General features: G+C 49.1%; 1 protein-coding gene across 2 annotated transcripts in view; it reads left to right on the plus strand.

The window, feature by feature from the left end:
* The first annotated feature begins 6,898 nt into the window (after nt 1-6,898).
* The window catches only part of IRS2 (insulin receptor substrate 2), a 33,334-nt gene continuing 23,049 nt past the window's right edge, over nt 6,899-17,183 (plus strand). The window contains exon 1 of one of the 2 annotated variants that reach the window (XM_075563431.1): nt 6,899-11,638. In XM_075563431.1, coding sequence (XP_075419546.1) covers nt 7,510-11,638 — 4,129 coding nt within the window. In that variant the 5' untranslated portion in view covers nt 6,899-7,509. The remainder of the gene's footprint in view (nt 11,639-17,183) is intronic. The other variant, XM_075563430.1, reaches the window with a different exon arrangement.

Below are 17,183 nucleotides of genomic sequence, written 5' to 3' on the forward strand. Positions count from 1 at the left end.
TGAAATTTAGAGGGGGAAAAACAGATGATGGTTATGATGTTATTTGGGTTTATCTCCAAATAATAATACATGACAACTTTCTAAAAGTAAAAATGAAAAATTTCAAGCAGAAATCATTTAAGGAAAAGAGTGGTTTATTATTTAGATTTGTTAATGCCTTATGTTTGAAACTTAATTTATAATGAACATATTTAGTAACTCAATGTCTTTTGAGTTTTTACATTTCATTTTGAGGAATATATGAACACATGAATAATAAGTAACCACACTTTTGTATTATCTAGAAGTGAAGAACCGTGTGACTTAAAACAATAACCTTTAATGCTTGATAATTTCTTTTTGGTTTCAGAATAAATAATAAATATGAATGCCATTTTAAATCGTATATTTTTAATGTGAAGAGATTTTAAGAGGGCAATACATAGTCTCAAAATACAAATGTATTTTATTTTCAGTGTGCTTTTTAATAGCCAAAGGGAATATGCCTTATCATTTCATGCTCTGTACTATCGAGACAGATATTATGACAGCATACAAGGTAATTCTTAAATATTTTCAACACGTAGTTTTCTTTCATGTTTAATCTGTTAATAAACCAAAGCTAGGATAATTGTTAAAACCTTAATAAATAGCAAGCAAACATTAAAAGGCAAATCGAGATTTACACTTATAGTAGTAACTCTTAAAATGTGTTTATCTGAACTGAAACTCATTGAACCATTAGTGGAAAATAGCCGAAATATTACCAGCTTTAACTTCACAAGTTATCTGTTTTATTTATTTTCTTTTGAACCTCCTGAATCCATATTTCCTCCATTGCATTAGTTTATCATTTGTTATAAATGTTTTGCCCAGATCAAAAAACTTCCTACATATGAAAATAATGAAATGTTCTCATTGACCTTAGTAGCTATGCCTGGAATTGAACGACAGAGATGCAAAGATTATCCAGTAGGAGTATTAAAAGACCTAAGATCGATTTCTAATTGTTATAATTATATAATCCACACTATGAGAATATTTTTTATTTACTCTATATACTTGGAAGAATCAAACATAACAAAATGCAAAGATATGCTGATAAACCATTCTTACTGGTTATAATCATTAATGTCTATTAGCCGCCTCCCCCCACCCCACTCTGCCATTCACATAAAAAGAAACTTCAAGGACATGCTTGGTAGCAAATAAGCCTCTTTATACCTTCACTGAATTTGGATAAGTTAGCTATAAACAGTGTCACTATCTTGAATGTCTTTATCATTTGCACTGACTAAAGAGTAGACCAATTCAATTAAGAAGGAAAATGTAATTTATACACTTAAGAGTTGATAGATAAGTCATAAGTCCATGAGTTCAAAATATTTTACTCAATCCAAAGGATAGCTACACTGGACACTTATTAACCATCCTTTGTCATTTTAAGTTTTTTTAAAATACATTTCTTCCACATACATTCCTTTTCTCCTTTGCTCTCCAGTCTCTCTCAAGATGTCTTTGACTAACTCTAAAATAAATGTGAAACGATAAACTGATCTAAGGGGACAATAGGATAAGCAGACAAGCAAGCAGAGGCTTAGCAGACACCTACATCTTGACTGTAACTCTTTTTTTCGTTTTGTTTTATTTTTATGGTAACTCTTAATGGCTTGCTCCAGAAAATAGTCCTAAACAAATAGAGGGTTAAGACATATATTTGTTTGATTTTGTGGACCAAGATCGTTTTCGAAGATCCCAAGTGGGCATTAACATGATTTTAAAAATATGACTTATGTTAATTGTGAAATCTGAAGTCTAAAACATATAAGAAAATATGGGTGCAGTAGCTAGATACTAAATCATAAAAATAAGTAAATTCTTACACTTACAGATTTACTCGTTCTTCATTTGACCTGATACTGTTCTTAGTCATTACTGATATTTTTGTGCATCTGATTGTTTCTATCAACTTCGTAAAGATTCCAGGAGAGTCAGTAAACTCTGACCAATTTTCCTACCAAGTGGCCACCGCCTTGTCTGGAACTCACATTACAGCCCCAAATCTGCCTGGGGAAGAAACACTGCCAGATGGTGGCAGCATTCACAAGAATGGGTCACATTTCCTCTCACATCTTTAGATTGAATTTCAAAACAACTCTGGAAAACAGTCCGAAGGTAAGCCTGGAAACAGCACGTGAACAACAGCAGGAAAGTGGACGGTTTCCAGTGATACTTCACAAAACACAAGAGCATCTAGTCAAAGCTCCTGTCCTCCTACTTGCCTGCTGACCAGCTGACAATCACAGGTCAAAAGCTTGCTCCTAGAGAAAACATTAGCATCAATGAACGCAAGGGGAACTTTCCCCCTTGTACCACTAGTGTCCTGCTCAAGGACGTCCCCAGCAATCCACCGATCATCGTTCACCACCACCACCCCCTGAAAATATAGCTGTGTCATTTTAGAGGCATTTTGTGTCATCTGCTTATGATCTACAGATTGGAAGGCAGACAATTTTGCTTTCCTCTGACAGGAGGGCGACAAAAGCACAATGGTTTTAACCCAGCACCTAAACTACTAACAGCCAGCAAGACACCGTCATTTAAGGACAGATGATAGTACAGGGTCCAAGCATCTTCTCGGAGAAAAAGAGATGCTCTTAAAAAAGAAACAGCATTGGGCTTTGGGTATGCGTGTGATGTTTTAAAAACATATTAGTAAATAATGACATAGAATCATCACATATAATTTACATTTTAATGAAAAAGCTTTTTTTAAATTTAGAAATATATTTTGAAAATACAAAGACAACAAAATCCAGAAGCGTACTCATAAGAATTAAAAATTTCCAACTGCAGCCATTTTAAAAATTGAACATTTTTGTCCCCTCCACATGGTTTTATTTAAAATAATTTCACTATGAAAATGTTTTGAATATGGCTGCCTTTGCACTACATAGTGAAAAATTTTCTAAAGCAGTATACATTCAGTTCCTACATTTTCAGAGGAATTTTATTTTAAAAGTTATAGTAGTTTGCTCTGCTATCTAAGTATATACATATAAGTAGTTTAGGTTAAAAATTATTTTTAAATGTATTTTTATATACATATTTTTTTCCAAGCAGAAAATAGACTCACGTGTTTTTATAGAGCATTTACAATTTCCAAGGAACTAATATGCTTTATTAATCCTGTTTCTTGCAGCAGTTAACAGTATTACCTAGATAATGATCCCCAAAGCAGTTACATGCTTTCATGTAAGTAATCCTGTTACATATATGTAGAGTAAGCATGCTACAAAAATTCTTGTTAGATTTCAGTTGAAACATATTAGTAAATGCCTAATATGTTTAAAGCAAACTTTCCAAGTGCACTGAAGTCCCCTTGTGGATTCTAAATGAGGAAAGAGTTATCTCTCTGTGCACAGTTCATTCATAAGAGGAATGGATAGTTATTAAACGAGCTCAACTACTCTATGTACTGAAGTGAAATGTGAGGAAATGTTGCCCCCTTATTAAAACCTACATATATTATATGATATTAACTTTGAAGTTAAAAGTGACAGATACTTCCTAAAATATATCTTAAATTGCAGCGATGCTAGCCGGCTATATAATAAGTATTCCACTTAAAACACTGACTGCTCAGTCAGTTTGATATCTAATTCATCTAGACACAAAACACCATCAATTAAAAAAAACAAAAAAGAACAACTCCACAAGCACCTGATGTTTTCTTTCCTCCTCTACATGCTTGTTTTATCCATACTATGTAAAAACACTGTTTTACATACTGTATATTAGAGATTCGGGTCATTCTTTTTTATCTTATTAAATCTTTTAATTGGGGGCTCATACAGATATTATAAAAATCCATAAATCAATTATATCAAGCAAACTTGTATATATGTTGCCGTCATTGTCAAAACATTTTCTTTCTGCTTGAGCCCTTAGTATCAGCTCTTTTGTCCCTTCCTCACTCCCCCTTCCTGAACCCTTGAAAAATTACATATTATTAATTTTTCCTATTTTACACCATCGTGACATTCTTGATTTTTTGGTATATTTATGAAATTGATGATCAGGAATAGTGGTCAATAATTGTAGAACAGACTTTTTCTTTTCCTAATAGAATCTTTACTGCGAAAGGTTTTTGTAAAAAATCCTTTGCTATTTAAAAAAAAATTTTTTTTAACCAGTAACAAGAACTACCAACGAAAGATCCTGGACCCTGAGAAAAAACTTCAACCAGCCTGTTTGCTGGCAACAGGCCACACAACAGTGCCTAGTCCTGCAGTAGAGAGCCTATTGGCAGATGTTACTAGCTGACTTTTGCTGGAAAAAGTATGGGAGAACAGTTGGAAAATCACAAGGTGTAGAACAAGCTTTAAAAAAATAAAAAGCTTATTTGGCAACAGAAAGGAGGCAAGAACGAATTCTTTGGTTGAGGCAAACTGGGATACTTCTAATTAGTATTTCTTAGGGCTGGTGTGTGGACTGCCTTCTAAATAAGAACTGAAATTGTACCTCCCACACAATTTGCACTTGAAGGTTGGAAGACTCAGGAATTACAACGAGTTTGCAGTTCTGCGGTAGCCCTGCAGACTTCATGCTATAAGGATGATACTGATATGGGTGATAATTTGTCTCGCTGGCCTGTTGTCTCTGAGTAATCAAGGTAGTAGATCAATTAGAGCTACTGACAGATTGACGTAAAAATATTGGTACTTAACGTTAAAGTAGCTCTAAAAACACGAAGCATCATAACTACTAACATGAGTAAATAAACATCAAGCGGAGTGAGTAAACACCAAATAAATATAGGAAAATTGGATTGTGCATAAAATTCAACATTTCAAAAAACAGAGCGAAATGGCAAAAGGAAGTTTCTCAAAGGCAATTATCACAGGATGCTGCAAAAGGTCACTCCCTTTATTATTGTTTGCTATTCCGGATTGAGGGAAGTCGAAGCAGCGCACATTCATCTATTTCATAAGTGCGGTGTAAAATATTACAAAGCCAATGAAACTGGGTACATTTTCATCAGGTCCAATATAAGATGCCCTTCATCTTTCTTCTCGATTAAGACATATTGCTAGGCAATATCTGTTAGCATGAAAAGGCCAAGAGGTCTAATGAAAACAGAAAGCCAAAGGACCATGCCCATCAAAGGGCAGCAGCACATGCCATGTTGAAAAAAGCATTGCGTGTGGCATTTATTACTTAGTTTTCAAGTGTACAGGTTAAGATGGAAGGTCAGTTTTAAATGCACCTCCACGAGGCAATTCTATTATGATATTTTTGCTGCCCTAAACTCAGGAATCCCCACTCTTAGCAGTAGCCCTTGCTTTGTTATTTAGGGGAGGCAATCCTATTTGGACCCTTATTTGTTAAGGGACTTTGAAAGTCACAAACATCTTGGAGATGTAACAATTCCAAGCATCTCTTCAAGGGCGTCTTTAATTCTGCAGTCCTAGGCATGATAAAGCACTTATCTGTGTGTGGGTACTGAGGGTGTCTTTGGGGGGCTGGGAGGAAGACTCCCTGCCTGGGATAAAGGAGTTCCCAGGGATTGTTTACTTACGAGTGCCCGCCCTCTTCCCTGCACTATGGAAACTGCATTTTCCTATGCCTGCTGCTCTTCTTTCTCTTTCTCCCATTACTACCAACGCTGGCAATTTCAACTTCCCGAGAACCAGCCACGCAAATAGGTGTGCGAGACGCCCCAGGAAGCGATCGCAAATGCAGGTTGTGAAGGAGAGCTTTCCGATTCCGCGTGAGACCCCTCCTGCAAGCCGGTGGGAAACCAGGAGCGCGCAGAACTGGGCTCCGGGGGAGAGATGCGGCAGAGCCCGGCGGGCGCGCGGGCCCGGGCTTTCCCCGCGAGCTGTGTTTTCAGGCAGCCGCCCCCCGCCCCCGCCCCCGCCCCGGCCTTTGAGCTGCGGAGCCTTCGCCCCCTTCCCGCCCCCGCGGGTTCCCTTCCAGGAAAGGGCACGGAGCTGCTATTGATCCGGAGCTCACCGTGTGACTAATTTGGATGCTCGTAAACAAGCGCCAGCGAGCTGTGCGCACTGCCACCCCCGTGCTGACGAGCACCCGGGAGAAAAACACGGGCGCAAAACAACCGGCTGCGGGCGGGCGCGCGCGCGCGCGCCCACACCCCTCCTCCGCGCCCGCCGCCCGCGCCCCAGCCCCGAGAGCAACTTCGCCGACGGTGGGCGAGCGGGCGCGGGCGGGGGGCGGCGACGGCGCAAGCAGGCTAATTTCATTCACATCTTCTCCCTTCGCCCCCGGCCGGCGCGAGGACCTGCCGCGAGCGGGGCGGGGTCGCGAGGAGACGCAGACTGGATCTGGGGTGCTGCCCGCCCCCTCCTCTTCCGCCCAGCCCTTGGCTAGCCGGCCGGCTCTTTGATCTCCACTGCGCCCCCCCTCCCCGTCTCCCCCTTCCACGTTTTCCTTCCCGAATCCCCTTCCCAGCGGAAGCCTGAAGATAAATTAATAGAGTCAAAAGCAGGAGTGAAAGGTCCTCCCCGGCGCCCCCGGCCTGGGCGCTCCCCGCCCCTTCTCCGAGCTCTCTTTTCACGCTCTGGGTGGCATTTCCTCCGCGTGCATCCACAACAAGCCTCTGATTAATGAGGCCCCGGGCCCGCCGGGCCCCCACCTTTCTCGGGCCCTCCATCCTCCGCGGGAGGGGGATGGGGCGGGCGGGAAAAGCAACCGAAGGAGAAAGGAGAAGCGAGAGGCGGCCGGGGAGGGCGGGGGCGCCGCGCGGCCCGCCCCCTTGCGACCCCGGCGCGCGATTGGCTCGGGGCGCCGTCCGTCCCGCGGCGCGGCCGCCAATGCGGGGCGCGGGTGGGGGAGGAGCGGCCGCCGGCCCCGCGCTCGTGTGTGTGCCTGCGTAACGCCGAGTCACATGTTGTTTTGCTCTTCTTAGTTCAGTCACTCGGTGCGCGATGTGTTACTCACTGTTCAACTGGGACCGAGAGGAGCAGGACTCGCCGTTGGCAGCAGCAGCAGCAGCAGCAGCAGCAGCAGCAGCAGCAGCTCCGGTGGCGGCGGCGGCGGCGCGCACCCCGGTTTCCCAGAGCGCAGCACGGAGAAGGCAGCAGCCACAGCACAAGTGCAACCGCGGCCGGCTGGCTCTACGGCCCGGCGGCGGCGGCGGCGGCGTTGGGCGGCTCGGGGACCCGGACGATCTCCCCATCTAGCTGGTTCCCCAGGCGGCCGCACCAGCGGAGACCCTGGAGAGGGAGCGGCCCCGGGAAGTTGGGCGCCCGGGAACGGCTGCCGCCGGCGATCTGAGCATCCTCGGGGCGACCCCCGGAGGCGCCCGAAGCCCAGAGGGGCGCTACGCCACCGCGCGTTCCCCCCCTCCCGCCCGCCACCCTTGATTTCTCCCCACCTTTCGGGCAGCGGGGGACGCTGGTTCGGGCGAGTGAGGGGCGCCGCGCTCCCCGCCCGCGCCCGCTCGCCCTCCTCTCGCCTCCCCCCTGCCCCTCCTGGGTGGCGGCGGCCAGGACTGAAGCGCCCAGGATGGCGAGCCCGCCGCTGAACGGGCTCCCCACCCCGGCCGGAGCCCCGGGCGACGGCGGCGGCGGCGGCGGGAGCGCGGGGGGCGGCGGCCCCAACCTCAACAACAACAACAACAACCACAGCGTGCGGAAGTGCGGCTACCTGAGGAAGCAGAAGCACGGCCACAAGCGCTTCTTCGTGCTCCGGGGCCCCGGGGGCGGCGCGGGCGGCGAGGAGCCCGCGGCGGGCGGCGCGGGCGGGGGGCCGCCGCCGCAGCCCCCCCGGCTCGAGTACTACGAGAACGAGAAGAAGTGGAAGAACAAGTCCGGGGCGCCGAAGCGGGTGATCGCGCTCGACTGCTGCCTGAACATCAACAAGCGCGCGGACGCCAAGCACAAGTACCTCATCGCCCTCTACACCAAGGACGAGTACTTCGCCGTGGCCGCCGAGAACGAGCAGGAGCAGGAGGGCTGGTACCGCGCGCTCACCGACCTGGTCAACGAGGGCCGCGCGGGCGCCGGCGACGCGCCCTCCGCGCGCTGCCCCTCCGCCGCCAGCACCTCGTCCTGCAGCGCCTCCCTGCCCGGCAGCGGCGCCTTCGGAGGCTCGGCCGGCGCCGCCGACGACAACTACGGGCTCGTCGCCCCCGCCACCTCCGTCTACCGCGAGGTCTGGCAGGTGAACCTCAAGCCCAAGGGCCTGGGGCAGAGCAAGAACCTGACGGGCGTGTACCGGCTGTGCCTGTCGGCGCGCACCATCGGCTTCGTGAAGCTCAACTGCGAGCAGCCGTCCGTCACGCTGCAGCTGATGAACATCCGCCGCTGCGGCCACTCGGACAGTTTCTTCTTCATCGAGGTGGGCCGCTCGGCCGTCACGGGGCCCGGCGAGCTGTGGATGCAGGCGGACGACTCGGTGGTGGCGCAGAACATCCACGAGACCATCCTGGAGGCCATGAAGGCGCTCAAGGAGCTGTTCGAGTTCCGGCCGCGCAGCAAAAGCCAGTCCTCGGGCTCCTCCGCCACGCACCCCATCAGCGTGCCCGGCGCGCGGCGCCACCACCACCTGATCCACCTGCCCCCCAGCCAGACCGGCCTGGTGCGCCGCTCGCGCACCGACAGCCTGGCCGCCACACCGCCTGCCGCGGCCAGCGCCAAATGCAGCTCCTGCCGGGTGCGCACGGCCAGCGAGGGAGATGGCAGCGCCGGCGCGGCGGGAGGAGGGGTCTGCAGGCCGGTGTCGGTGGCCGGGAGCCCCATGAGCCCCGGACCAGTGCGGACGCCTCTGAGCCGCTCGCACACCCTGAGCAGCGGCTGCAGCGGCCATCTGAGCAAGATGATGCTGGCGCCGGCAGGGGGCGCCCTGCAACACAGCCGCTCCATGTCCATGCCGGTGTCCCACTCGCCCCCGGTGGCCACCAGCCCCGGCAGCCTCTCCTCCAGCAGTGGGCACGGGTCGGGCTCCTACCCGCTCCCTCCAGGCCCACACCCGCATCTGCAGCACCCCCTGCACCATCATCAGGGCCAGCGGCCCTCTAGTGGCAGTGCCTCTGCCTCCGGCTCCCCCAGTGACCCTGGGTTCATATCCCTGGATGAGTATGGCTCCAGCCCTGGAGACTTGAGAGCCTTCTGCAGCCATCGAAGCAACACTCCCGAGTCCATCGCAGAGACCCCACCTGCGCGAGACGGCAGTGGGAGCGAACTGTATGGGTATATGACCATGGAGAGGCCCCTGAGCCACTGTGGCCGCCCCTATCGCAGGGTCTCGGGGGATGGGGCTCAGGATTTGGACAAAGGGCTAAGGAAGAGGACTTATTCCCTGACCACACCTGCCCGTCAGCGGGCAGTGCCCCAGCCCTCCTCTGCATCCCTGGACGAATACACTCTGATGCGGGCCACCTTTTCTGGCAGCTCAGGCCGCCTCTGCCCATCCTGCCCAGCATCCTCTCCCAAAGTGGCCTACAACCCCTACCCCGAGGACTACGGAGACATAGAGATCGGCTCGCACAGGAGCTCCAGCAGTAACCTGGGCACAGATGATGGCTACATGCCCATGACCCCTGGCGTGGCTCCGATGATGGGCGCCGGCAGTGGCAGCTGTAAGAGTGACGACTACATGCCCATGAGCCCCACCAGTGTGTCTGCCCCCAAGCAAATCCTGCAACCCCGCGCTTCGGCTTCCATCTTGCCCCCGGCAGGAGCTGGGGTGCCAACAACCACCTCTGCAGCTGGAAGAGGCTTTCCAGTGAATGGGGGCAGCTACAAGACCAGTTCCCCGGCTGAGAGCTCCCCAGAGGACAATAGGTACATGCGCATGTGGTGCAGCAACAAGCTGGCCGTGGAGAACTCTGAGGGCAAGCTGCTCTCTAATGGGGACTACCTCAACATGTCCCCCAGTGACGCGGGCATTGCCTGCACCCCGCCCGACTTCTTCGCAGCTGCTTTGCACAGTGGCGGAGAAATCCTCAAAGGAGTCCCCGGCTACTGCTACAGCTCTTTGCCCCGCTCTTACAAGGCTCCTTATACTTGCAATGGGGACAATGACCAGTACGTACTGATGAGCTCCCCAGTGGGGCGGATCCTGGAGGAGGAGAGGCCAGACCAACAGACCAGTCCACAGCCACTGGCCACCCCAGTGACCACCCAGTCGGCCAGCGCCTTTGGTGCCAGTGGGGGCAGCCACATCCAACCTCACCACCCAGTAGTGCCTTCACCCATGAGGCAAAGTGGCCATGGGGGCAGCGGCGGCGGCAGCAGCAGCCGTCCGGAGGGGTTCCTGAACCAACGCTGTCGGGCAGTGCGGCCCACTCGCCTATCCTTGGAGGGCCTTCAGACTCTGCCCAGCATGCATGAATACCCTCTGCCACCGGAACCCAAGAGTCCTGGAGAATACATCAACATCGACTTTGGTGAGGCAGGAGCCCGCCTTTCCCCGCCGGCGCCTCCGCTGCTGGCCTCGGCGGCCTCGTCCTCCTCGCTGCTGTCGGCCAGTAGCCCAGCCTCCTCCTTGGGCTCTGGCACCCCAGGAACAAGCAGCGACAGCCGGCAACGTTCCCCTCTTTCAGACTACATGAACCTCGACTTTAACTCGCCCAAGTCACCCAAGCCGGGGACCCAGAGTGGGGACCCCATAGGCTCCTTAGATGGCCTCCTCTCCCCCGAGGCCGCCTCTCCATACCCACCACTGCCCCCAAGGCCCTCAGCGTCTCCTTCCTCTGCGTCATGCCCCCAGCAGCCGCAGCCACCCTTACCGCCGCCACCAGGGGAGCTATACCGGCTGCCTCCAGTGCCCACTGCTGCCACCTCCCAGGGCCCCAGCGCTGCCTCTTCATCCTCTGAGACCGGGGACAATGGTGACTACACCGAGATGGCCTTTGGTGTGGCTGCCACCCCGCCACAACCTATTGCGGCACCCCCGAAGCCCGAAAGTGCCCGTGTGACCAGCCCGACTCCAGGCGTGAAGAGGCTGAGTCTCATGGATCAGGTGTCAGGCGTGGAAGCCTTCCTGCAGGCCAGCCCAGCCCCAGACCCACACCGAGGCGCCAAGGTCATCCGCGCCGACCCGCAGGGGGGCCGCCGGCGGCACAGCTCAGAGACCTTCTCCTCGACCACCACTGTGACCCCCGTGTCCCCGTCCTTCGCCCACAATCCTAAGCGCCACAACTCGGCCTCCGTGGAAAATGTCTCTCTCAGGAAAAGTGGCGACGGCGGCGGTAGTGGTGTGGGTGGCCTTGGAGGGGGAGATGAGACCCCCAAGTCACCCCATCCAGCGCAACCAGCCCTTCCTGTGCCATCCCAGCAGCCGAGGCCATGGACACAAAATCAGTCCGGGGGATTGATAGGCTGCCCTGGGGGAAGTGGTTCTCCCATGCGCAGGGAGACCTCCGCGGGCTTCCAGAATGGGCTCAACTACATCGCCATCGACGTCCGGGAGGAGACTGGGCTCCTACCGCAGCAGCCCCAGCACCCACCTCCAGGAGAAAAGAACTCCTGGGTCCGGAACCATAGCCTTGGGGGGCTCATCAACGCTGTAGGTGGCGGTAGCACCGGTGGTGGGTGCGGGGGGCCAGGGCCTGGCGCCCTGCCCTCCGCCAACACCTATGCCAGCATTGACTTCTTGTCGCACCACCTGAAGGAGGCCACTGTTGTGAAAGGTGAGACTATTGCACACCTCCCCCGCCTGTTTTGTTTGTTTGTTTGTTTTTGGTACTTTGACCTGAATTGTCAACAAGTCCTGGCTGAGGTTCGCTGCTTTGTTTCATGCTTTGGCTCCCTTCTCCCCGTTGGCCAAAGCACTTGCCAAGAATAGCCAAATGGCCTTTGGGATGTGTGCGAAGCTCTGGCCCAGGAGGCTCTGACTTCCTTAGACCCACACCCCCCTCCCCTTTCTCTCTTCCTATCTGTTAGTGTGGTTGCGGAAGTGCCCCTCAGGTAAGCCAAAGTACCGAGGTGGCCACAAGTGAAGTTGTGGGTCCCAGCAAGATGGCAGTGGGTTTGCCCTTTTGCTTCGGCTTAAGAAAGTTCTGCTAGGAAGGAACCAAGGTGCAAACTGCGCCCCCACTGGCTGCAGTCTTCACCTCTCAGTTTGAGCTCCTTTAGTTGGAAACCAGAGCCTCCCAGTTTATAAAAACAGACCTGAAATTCATGTAAGCAATTAACGTCACGAGTTTAGCTGGCTGCTAGCCACCTACGTGTTCCATGTACACTAGGCATTTTCCCACCGGATGAATTACTTTTCTCTGAAAGGAATGAAATGGGAACACTTCAGAGCTGTGGTTCTCGAACTTTGAACATAGGTGGGAATCTGTTTGTTACAACATTGATTGCTGGGCTCTGTAAACTCACCCCACCTTCTGTTTCCAATTTATGGGATCTGGGGTGCAGCTTAGAATTTGAATTTCGAATCAAGCCCTAAGATGATGCTGATGCTACCAGCCTGGAGGGGGGGGGGGGCATACTTTGAGAACCTTGCCCCAGTGTTTGGGTCACCTGGGGAAGTTTGAAACATAATATGTCAGCAGTCTTTATATCTCTTTTTTTCTTATATTATCTATATGTGTATATATTCTGTATATGTGTATATACACAGATATGTGTATATACACATATACCAGCACCCCCACACACAGGAGTGGCTACAAGTTCATTGACAACTTTTATATCTTAATTATATATTTTTTCACCAACTTTTTTGCAGCCCCTTCACATTGGTATGTGGGTTTGTGCACGTGCATTATCTCAGGAGTGTAGAGGACAGACACCCAGTTTTTAGAGTCTCCTGGGTGATTTTAACGGGCAGCCAGGATTTAGAATCAGTGTTTTAGAAGAAAGGGGTGAGAGACAAAAACAGTGGTCTCTAGGACAGTCAGTGCCCAGCGTTGCCAAGGCTCCCAACAAACACCAATGCCAAGAGGTGTGTGTTTGCTTTGCAGCCTGCAGTGCATCCTGGTTGTCTCTAACTTGGACTGGTAAGGGAGGAAAGAGAGGTGTGCATGCGGTGAATAGCCAACTGGAGAGAATTTCTTCTTGAATTGTGTGGCCGTTTCTTGTCTGAGTTGCTTAGTAGATGTGGCCTATTTGGGGACCAGAAAGCACACAACAGCCAGTGGTGGGGTTCGGATGCAGCAGTGGATGCTGGCTCAAGGTACAGAGCCTGCAGGGCGCACAATGGGATGACTGAGGTGGCTTGGGGATCCATATGCCTTTTGTTCTTAAGATAAACAGACTCCTTTAATTTTATTGAAGACTAGTGTATGTTTTATAGTGTGCTTGGGGCTGTTACTTCCTGCGATTTTAAATGATAGCTGTAGGGAAAATCCCCCATTATTCTCCCGCAAGCGAGGAAAAGCTATTTCCTTTTCTCCCCCTTCCCGCCCCCCACCCCCCACATTAAAGCTGTCGCATGAAAGATGAAAAGAGTCCCAGAGAATTATCAGGAGTATAGAGCTTCAGCATCTAATTAAATCAATTGGAAGTTGTCAGGATGTATCCCATAAAGGATGAGTCTCAGCTGAAGGTCACTTGGCTGAGGTTAGATACTGCAGGTATGTCTGAAAATTGGCTAACGTATCTGGAAGGTCCTGTCCAAGCCTAGGTCATATAAACACAGGTATATGTGAGTGGGGAACTAACTCTCTTTCTCTCTCATTTGGTATTAATTAAATGGATAGATCCCCTATGAGTAGCTACATTTTCGAGTGCGGGAAAAACAGTCTGAGAACCTGACACCGTTTACTGTTGTTGTTTTGGTGGAATAAGCAGTAAAAACCTGGACTGGATTCAGGTAGGGCCCCTGGAGTTGGTTCTTGCAGTAACAGGCAGGATAAGGGTTTGTAGTCTGGGCCCGCAGGCCTGAAAGAATTCAAGGCCATCCTGATAAAAGTCGATACATGTACAAATGTGATTCATGTGTGACAAAATGCCCTTTTCAGATTAGTGAAAAATTTTAAGCTGCCGGAGAGATAACTCTATTCAGAGACCCGATTTAGCTGGTTTTGTTTAAGATTTCCCACCAGTATAAAATTGCTCTCAGCCTATAGGATTCGCGGTTCTGAAATCAAAACAACTCTTGGGGGCGGGGGTAGTAGGGGTTATGTGCCATGGTTGCTGAAACAAAGCTGAGTGATTGGGTGTGTTACTGAGTGTCCAAAGTCTGTGTGGCTTTTACTGACAACGTTCCCTCAAGAAGGAAAATGGCTGTTTTTCAAGCAAAAATAGATCACTGCGATTGATCCAGCAGATCCCAGTGGGCCGTGGCCACAGCTTGTGTTTTCTGTTAAGGAAGCTAGATGTGCGGCGGCTTTCTGGTCTGCACTAACTTGGGCGCAGAGAATGGTAGACCAGAGATGGGGATGTACAGCATCTTCTCTCATTAAAGTGGTGGTCTGTGAGCCGGAAAGGCATCACTGAGAGACTCCGGGTGAACGTCCACTTTAACTCACATATGTGTGCAGAAATTTGTTTGTGGTGCTTATAAATAAATAGAAAGCTCACAACAGATAAATGCCCCGTAAGAGAATGATGAACAGTCGTCAGGCCTGCAATGCATTTCTTTGAAGATGAACTAGAAAAAAGGACTGCATAGGCTGTCGCCTGAATCTCCCTGGCTCTTAGAAATGGCATACGCTTCCCCATAGAGTTCCTCCTGCTCAGCATGGAAAGGCTTAATTAGTTATGCTGAGGCTAAATAATTTGGGGCTACTTGGGTAGTGTTTAGCGTTTGCAGAAGTGGCAAAAGAGAGGAGCGGTTCCAGGAATCTGTGACAGTTGTTTACAGTAGAATCGGGAGTGAGGGTAGGGTTTAAAGTCTAAAGCCAATTAAAAAGTTAGTACACCCTCTGTATATGGTGGGTTTTTTTCTCTTTATTGGTTCAAAGCAAATAAAAATTTAACTCTAAATCCTGCAACTGATTTGGGGACATTGAAGGGTAACTTGTGTGTTTCTGCAGGTACTATTTACAGAAGGGTCCTAACCACCCTGCTCGGGTATTGTTATTTGGAGACTGGAAATATGTTCCCCATGTCAATCTTGCATTACATCTTGAAATTAAACCTTTAAATGTTGAAATTTTACATAGTGTTTGTAGGTGAAGGTTGTAGCTTGGTTTACATCATATCTGTTTGCTCCTGTAATGTGTCTCTTCAGTGGGATTTTCCTCCTGCAATTGATGGCTGTCTGTTTAAAGAGACCTTAGATAAAAAAGGACCACTGAAAATTCCTGTATTCAAATGGCATAAGCAGAATACCAGTGCATATCGCCAAATGGTAAAAGAATTACAGGACAAAAGAAACTTCTACAAAGGAACAGTAAAATCAGGGTTTATGCTTAAAAGTATGGCCTATTTGAAATCTTGAAACCGCAGATTGGAATACTTTGAGAAATCCAGTGAGATCCCTTAACAGCCCACCTAAGCTCTATGTATTTTCTGCAGTGAATGCTATTCTGCTGTAGTTGAGTAGCTTTTGGTCATAATAAGATAGCGTGGTTCCCGGCTGCTGCCCTATCCCCAGAAGCAGACAAGTAAGGTGCTAATGAAAACACACGCAGACGCTCGTGAATGAAAGTCACATGACTTGTGCTGTTTCCTTTATTGAGAGAGAAACCTTTACAAAAATAGGACTTCGTAGAAGGAAGGCATAGTATGTGGAGCACTGAACCAGGAATCAGGAAACCAGGTCTCTCGTCACTGATCTTAATGAGTCATTGTGACTGTATAAGCATGCCACTTAATCTCTTCCCACTTTCTCTACCTGTAAAATGGGGTAATTATAACCCTCTGCTTTCTGGTCTCAGGGCTGGGCTGCTGGAGGGCAGGGGGCTGGCCGACTCCAAGAATGTTTGGAGCCTCTCCAAGGAAAGGCTCTAAAAAAAATCTAATCGCTCTGCTAGTGCTTGTCATTTTGAAACCGAAAATATACAAGACAGGCGGTTTTTAAATGGATGCACTTCATGAAAAACACAACAGACGCAAAAGTCAGGGTTCTGAAAGGGGAGCCAGTACCTTGGAAGAAATGTGCGCCTTTGCTGCTTGATTATGAGCTCAGCTGCCATCTCCAAGAACTATTTTCCCCCTGTGCTCGAAGATCATTATGAATTGTAACTTGGGAGTGTTTGAAGTGGCACGGTAAAAGAGCAAGGACAGTATCCTAACTGGAACCACACTCAGCTTGTGCTTTGTGTTTCCTTGTATGATATGTTGATGGACTAAGGTAAAAATATATTATGAGAATACTCATTTCTTCTCTTTCAAACTGACAGTGTTGGCTGTACATGCAGGACACATTAAAAAGAAAATCAAACTTTTAGATGTTTAATCACCTTTTTTTCAACATGGGCTTTATTATTTTAGGTTAATGTAATGAGATGGGCCATCTAAGCACTCGCTGGACTTGCAGCCTGATTGTATAATGCAGGGAGATGTCCGTGTTTGGTACCTTCTCCTCCCATCCAGAAGAATAGTGCAATCGAGAATTAATCTTTTGTTTAGAATGATTAAAGGGAAGAGCTTTAGCCCCCTCCCCTCCCCAAAGTGCTTGCTTTCTTTTTCTTTCTTTCTCCCCCCACCTCCCCCTTTCAGAGTTTAGTAACAACAGCATGGGTATAATGTGTTTTCTGTTAAAATTCCCACTAATGCATTTTCTGTAGAAGCATAGTTCCAAGCGCTGGTTAACTTTGGGTATCAGATTTGGCAAATGGAGAGGTTTTTCTTTTGGGTTTTTTTTTTTTTTTTGAGTAGCCCAGAATCAAGTGTTCCCGTTTCACCTTAGAAACTTCAGGGAAAATGTAACTTTAGTCTTTTATCTGCATTGCCAAGTAGAGTGGGGAAAGCACTGCAAGTGAAGCACAGAGCTCTGGCCCCGCCCACCAAGGCAGTTCTGCACCGAGGCCCTTGGAATAGAGTTGAGTTCTCAGTCGAATTTCTCTAGCACAGACGTGCTCAGAAAACGCATTTCTGTGCAAGATGGGCCAGGCATTTTAATTTTGTCATTTTAATTGAGAAATAAAAGCAACATTGTACATGCCTCTGAAAGTGTTGCTTTTAAACATTGTGTTATTTATCAGTTCTTAAGTTTTGTGAAAACAATGCTTTCCAAATTTAAACAGGAACGCTCCGTGCTAATTTTATTTAGTGTGAATGTATTCCTCAAGATTGCGCTGATTATTTTGACTCATTTAAGACAGATTACTGTAGACAGAG

The sequence above is a fragment of the Tenrec ecaudatus genome, chromosome 11 (assembly GCF_050624435.1).
Source record: "Tenrec ecaudatus isolate mTenEca1 chromosome 11, mTenEca1.hap1, whole genome shotgun sequence".
Lineage (NCBI taxonomy): Eukaryota > Metazoa > Chordata > Mammalia > Afrosoricida > Tenrecidae > Tenrec > Tenrec ecaudatus.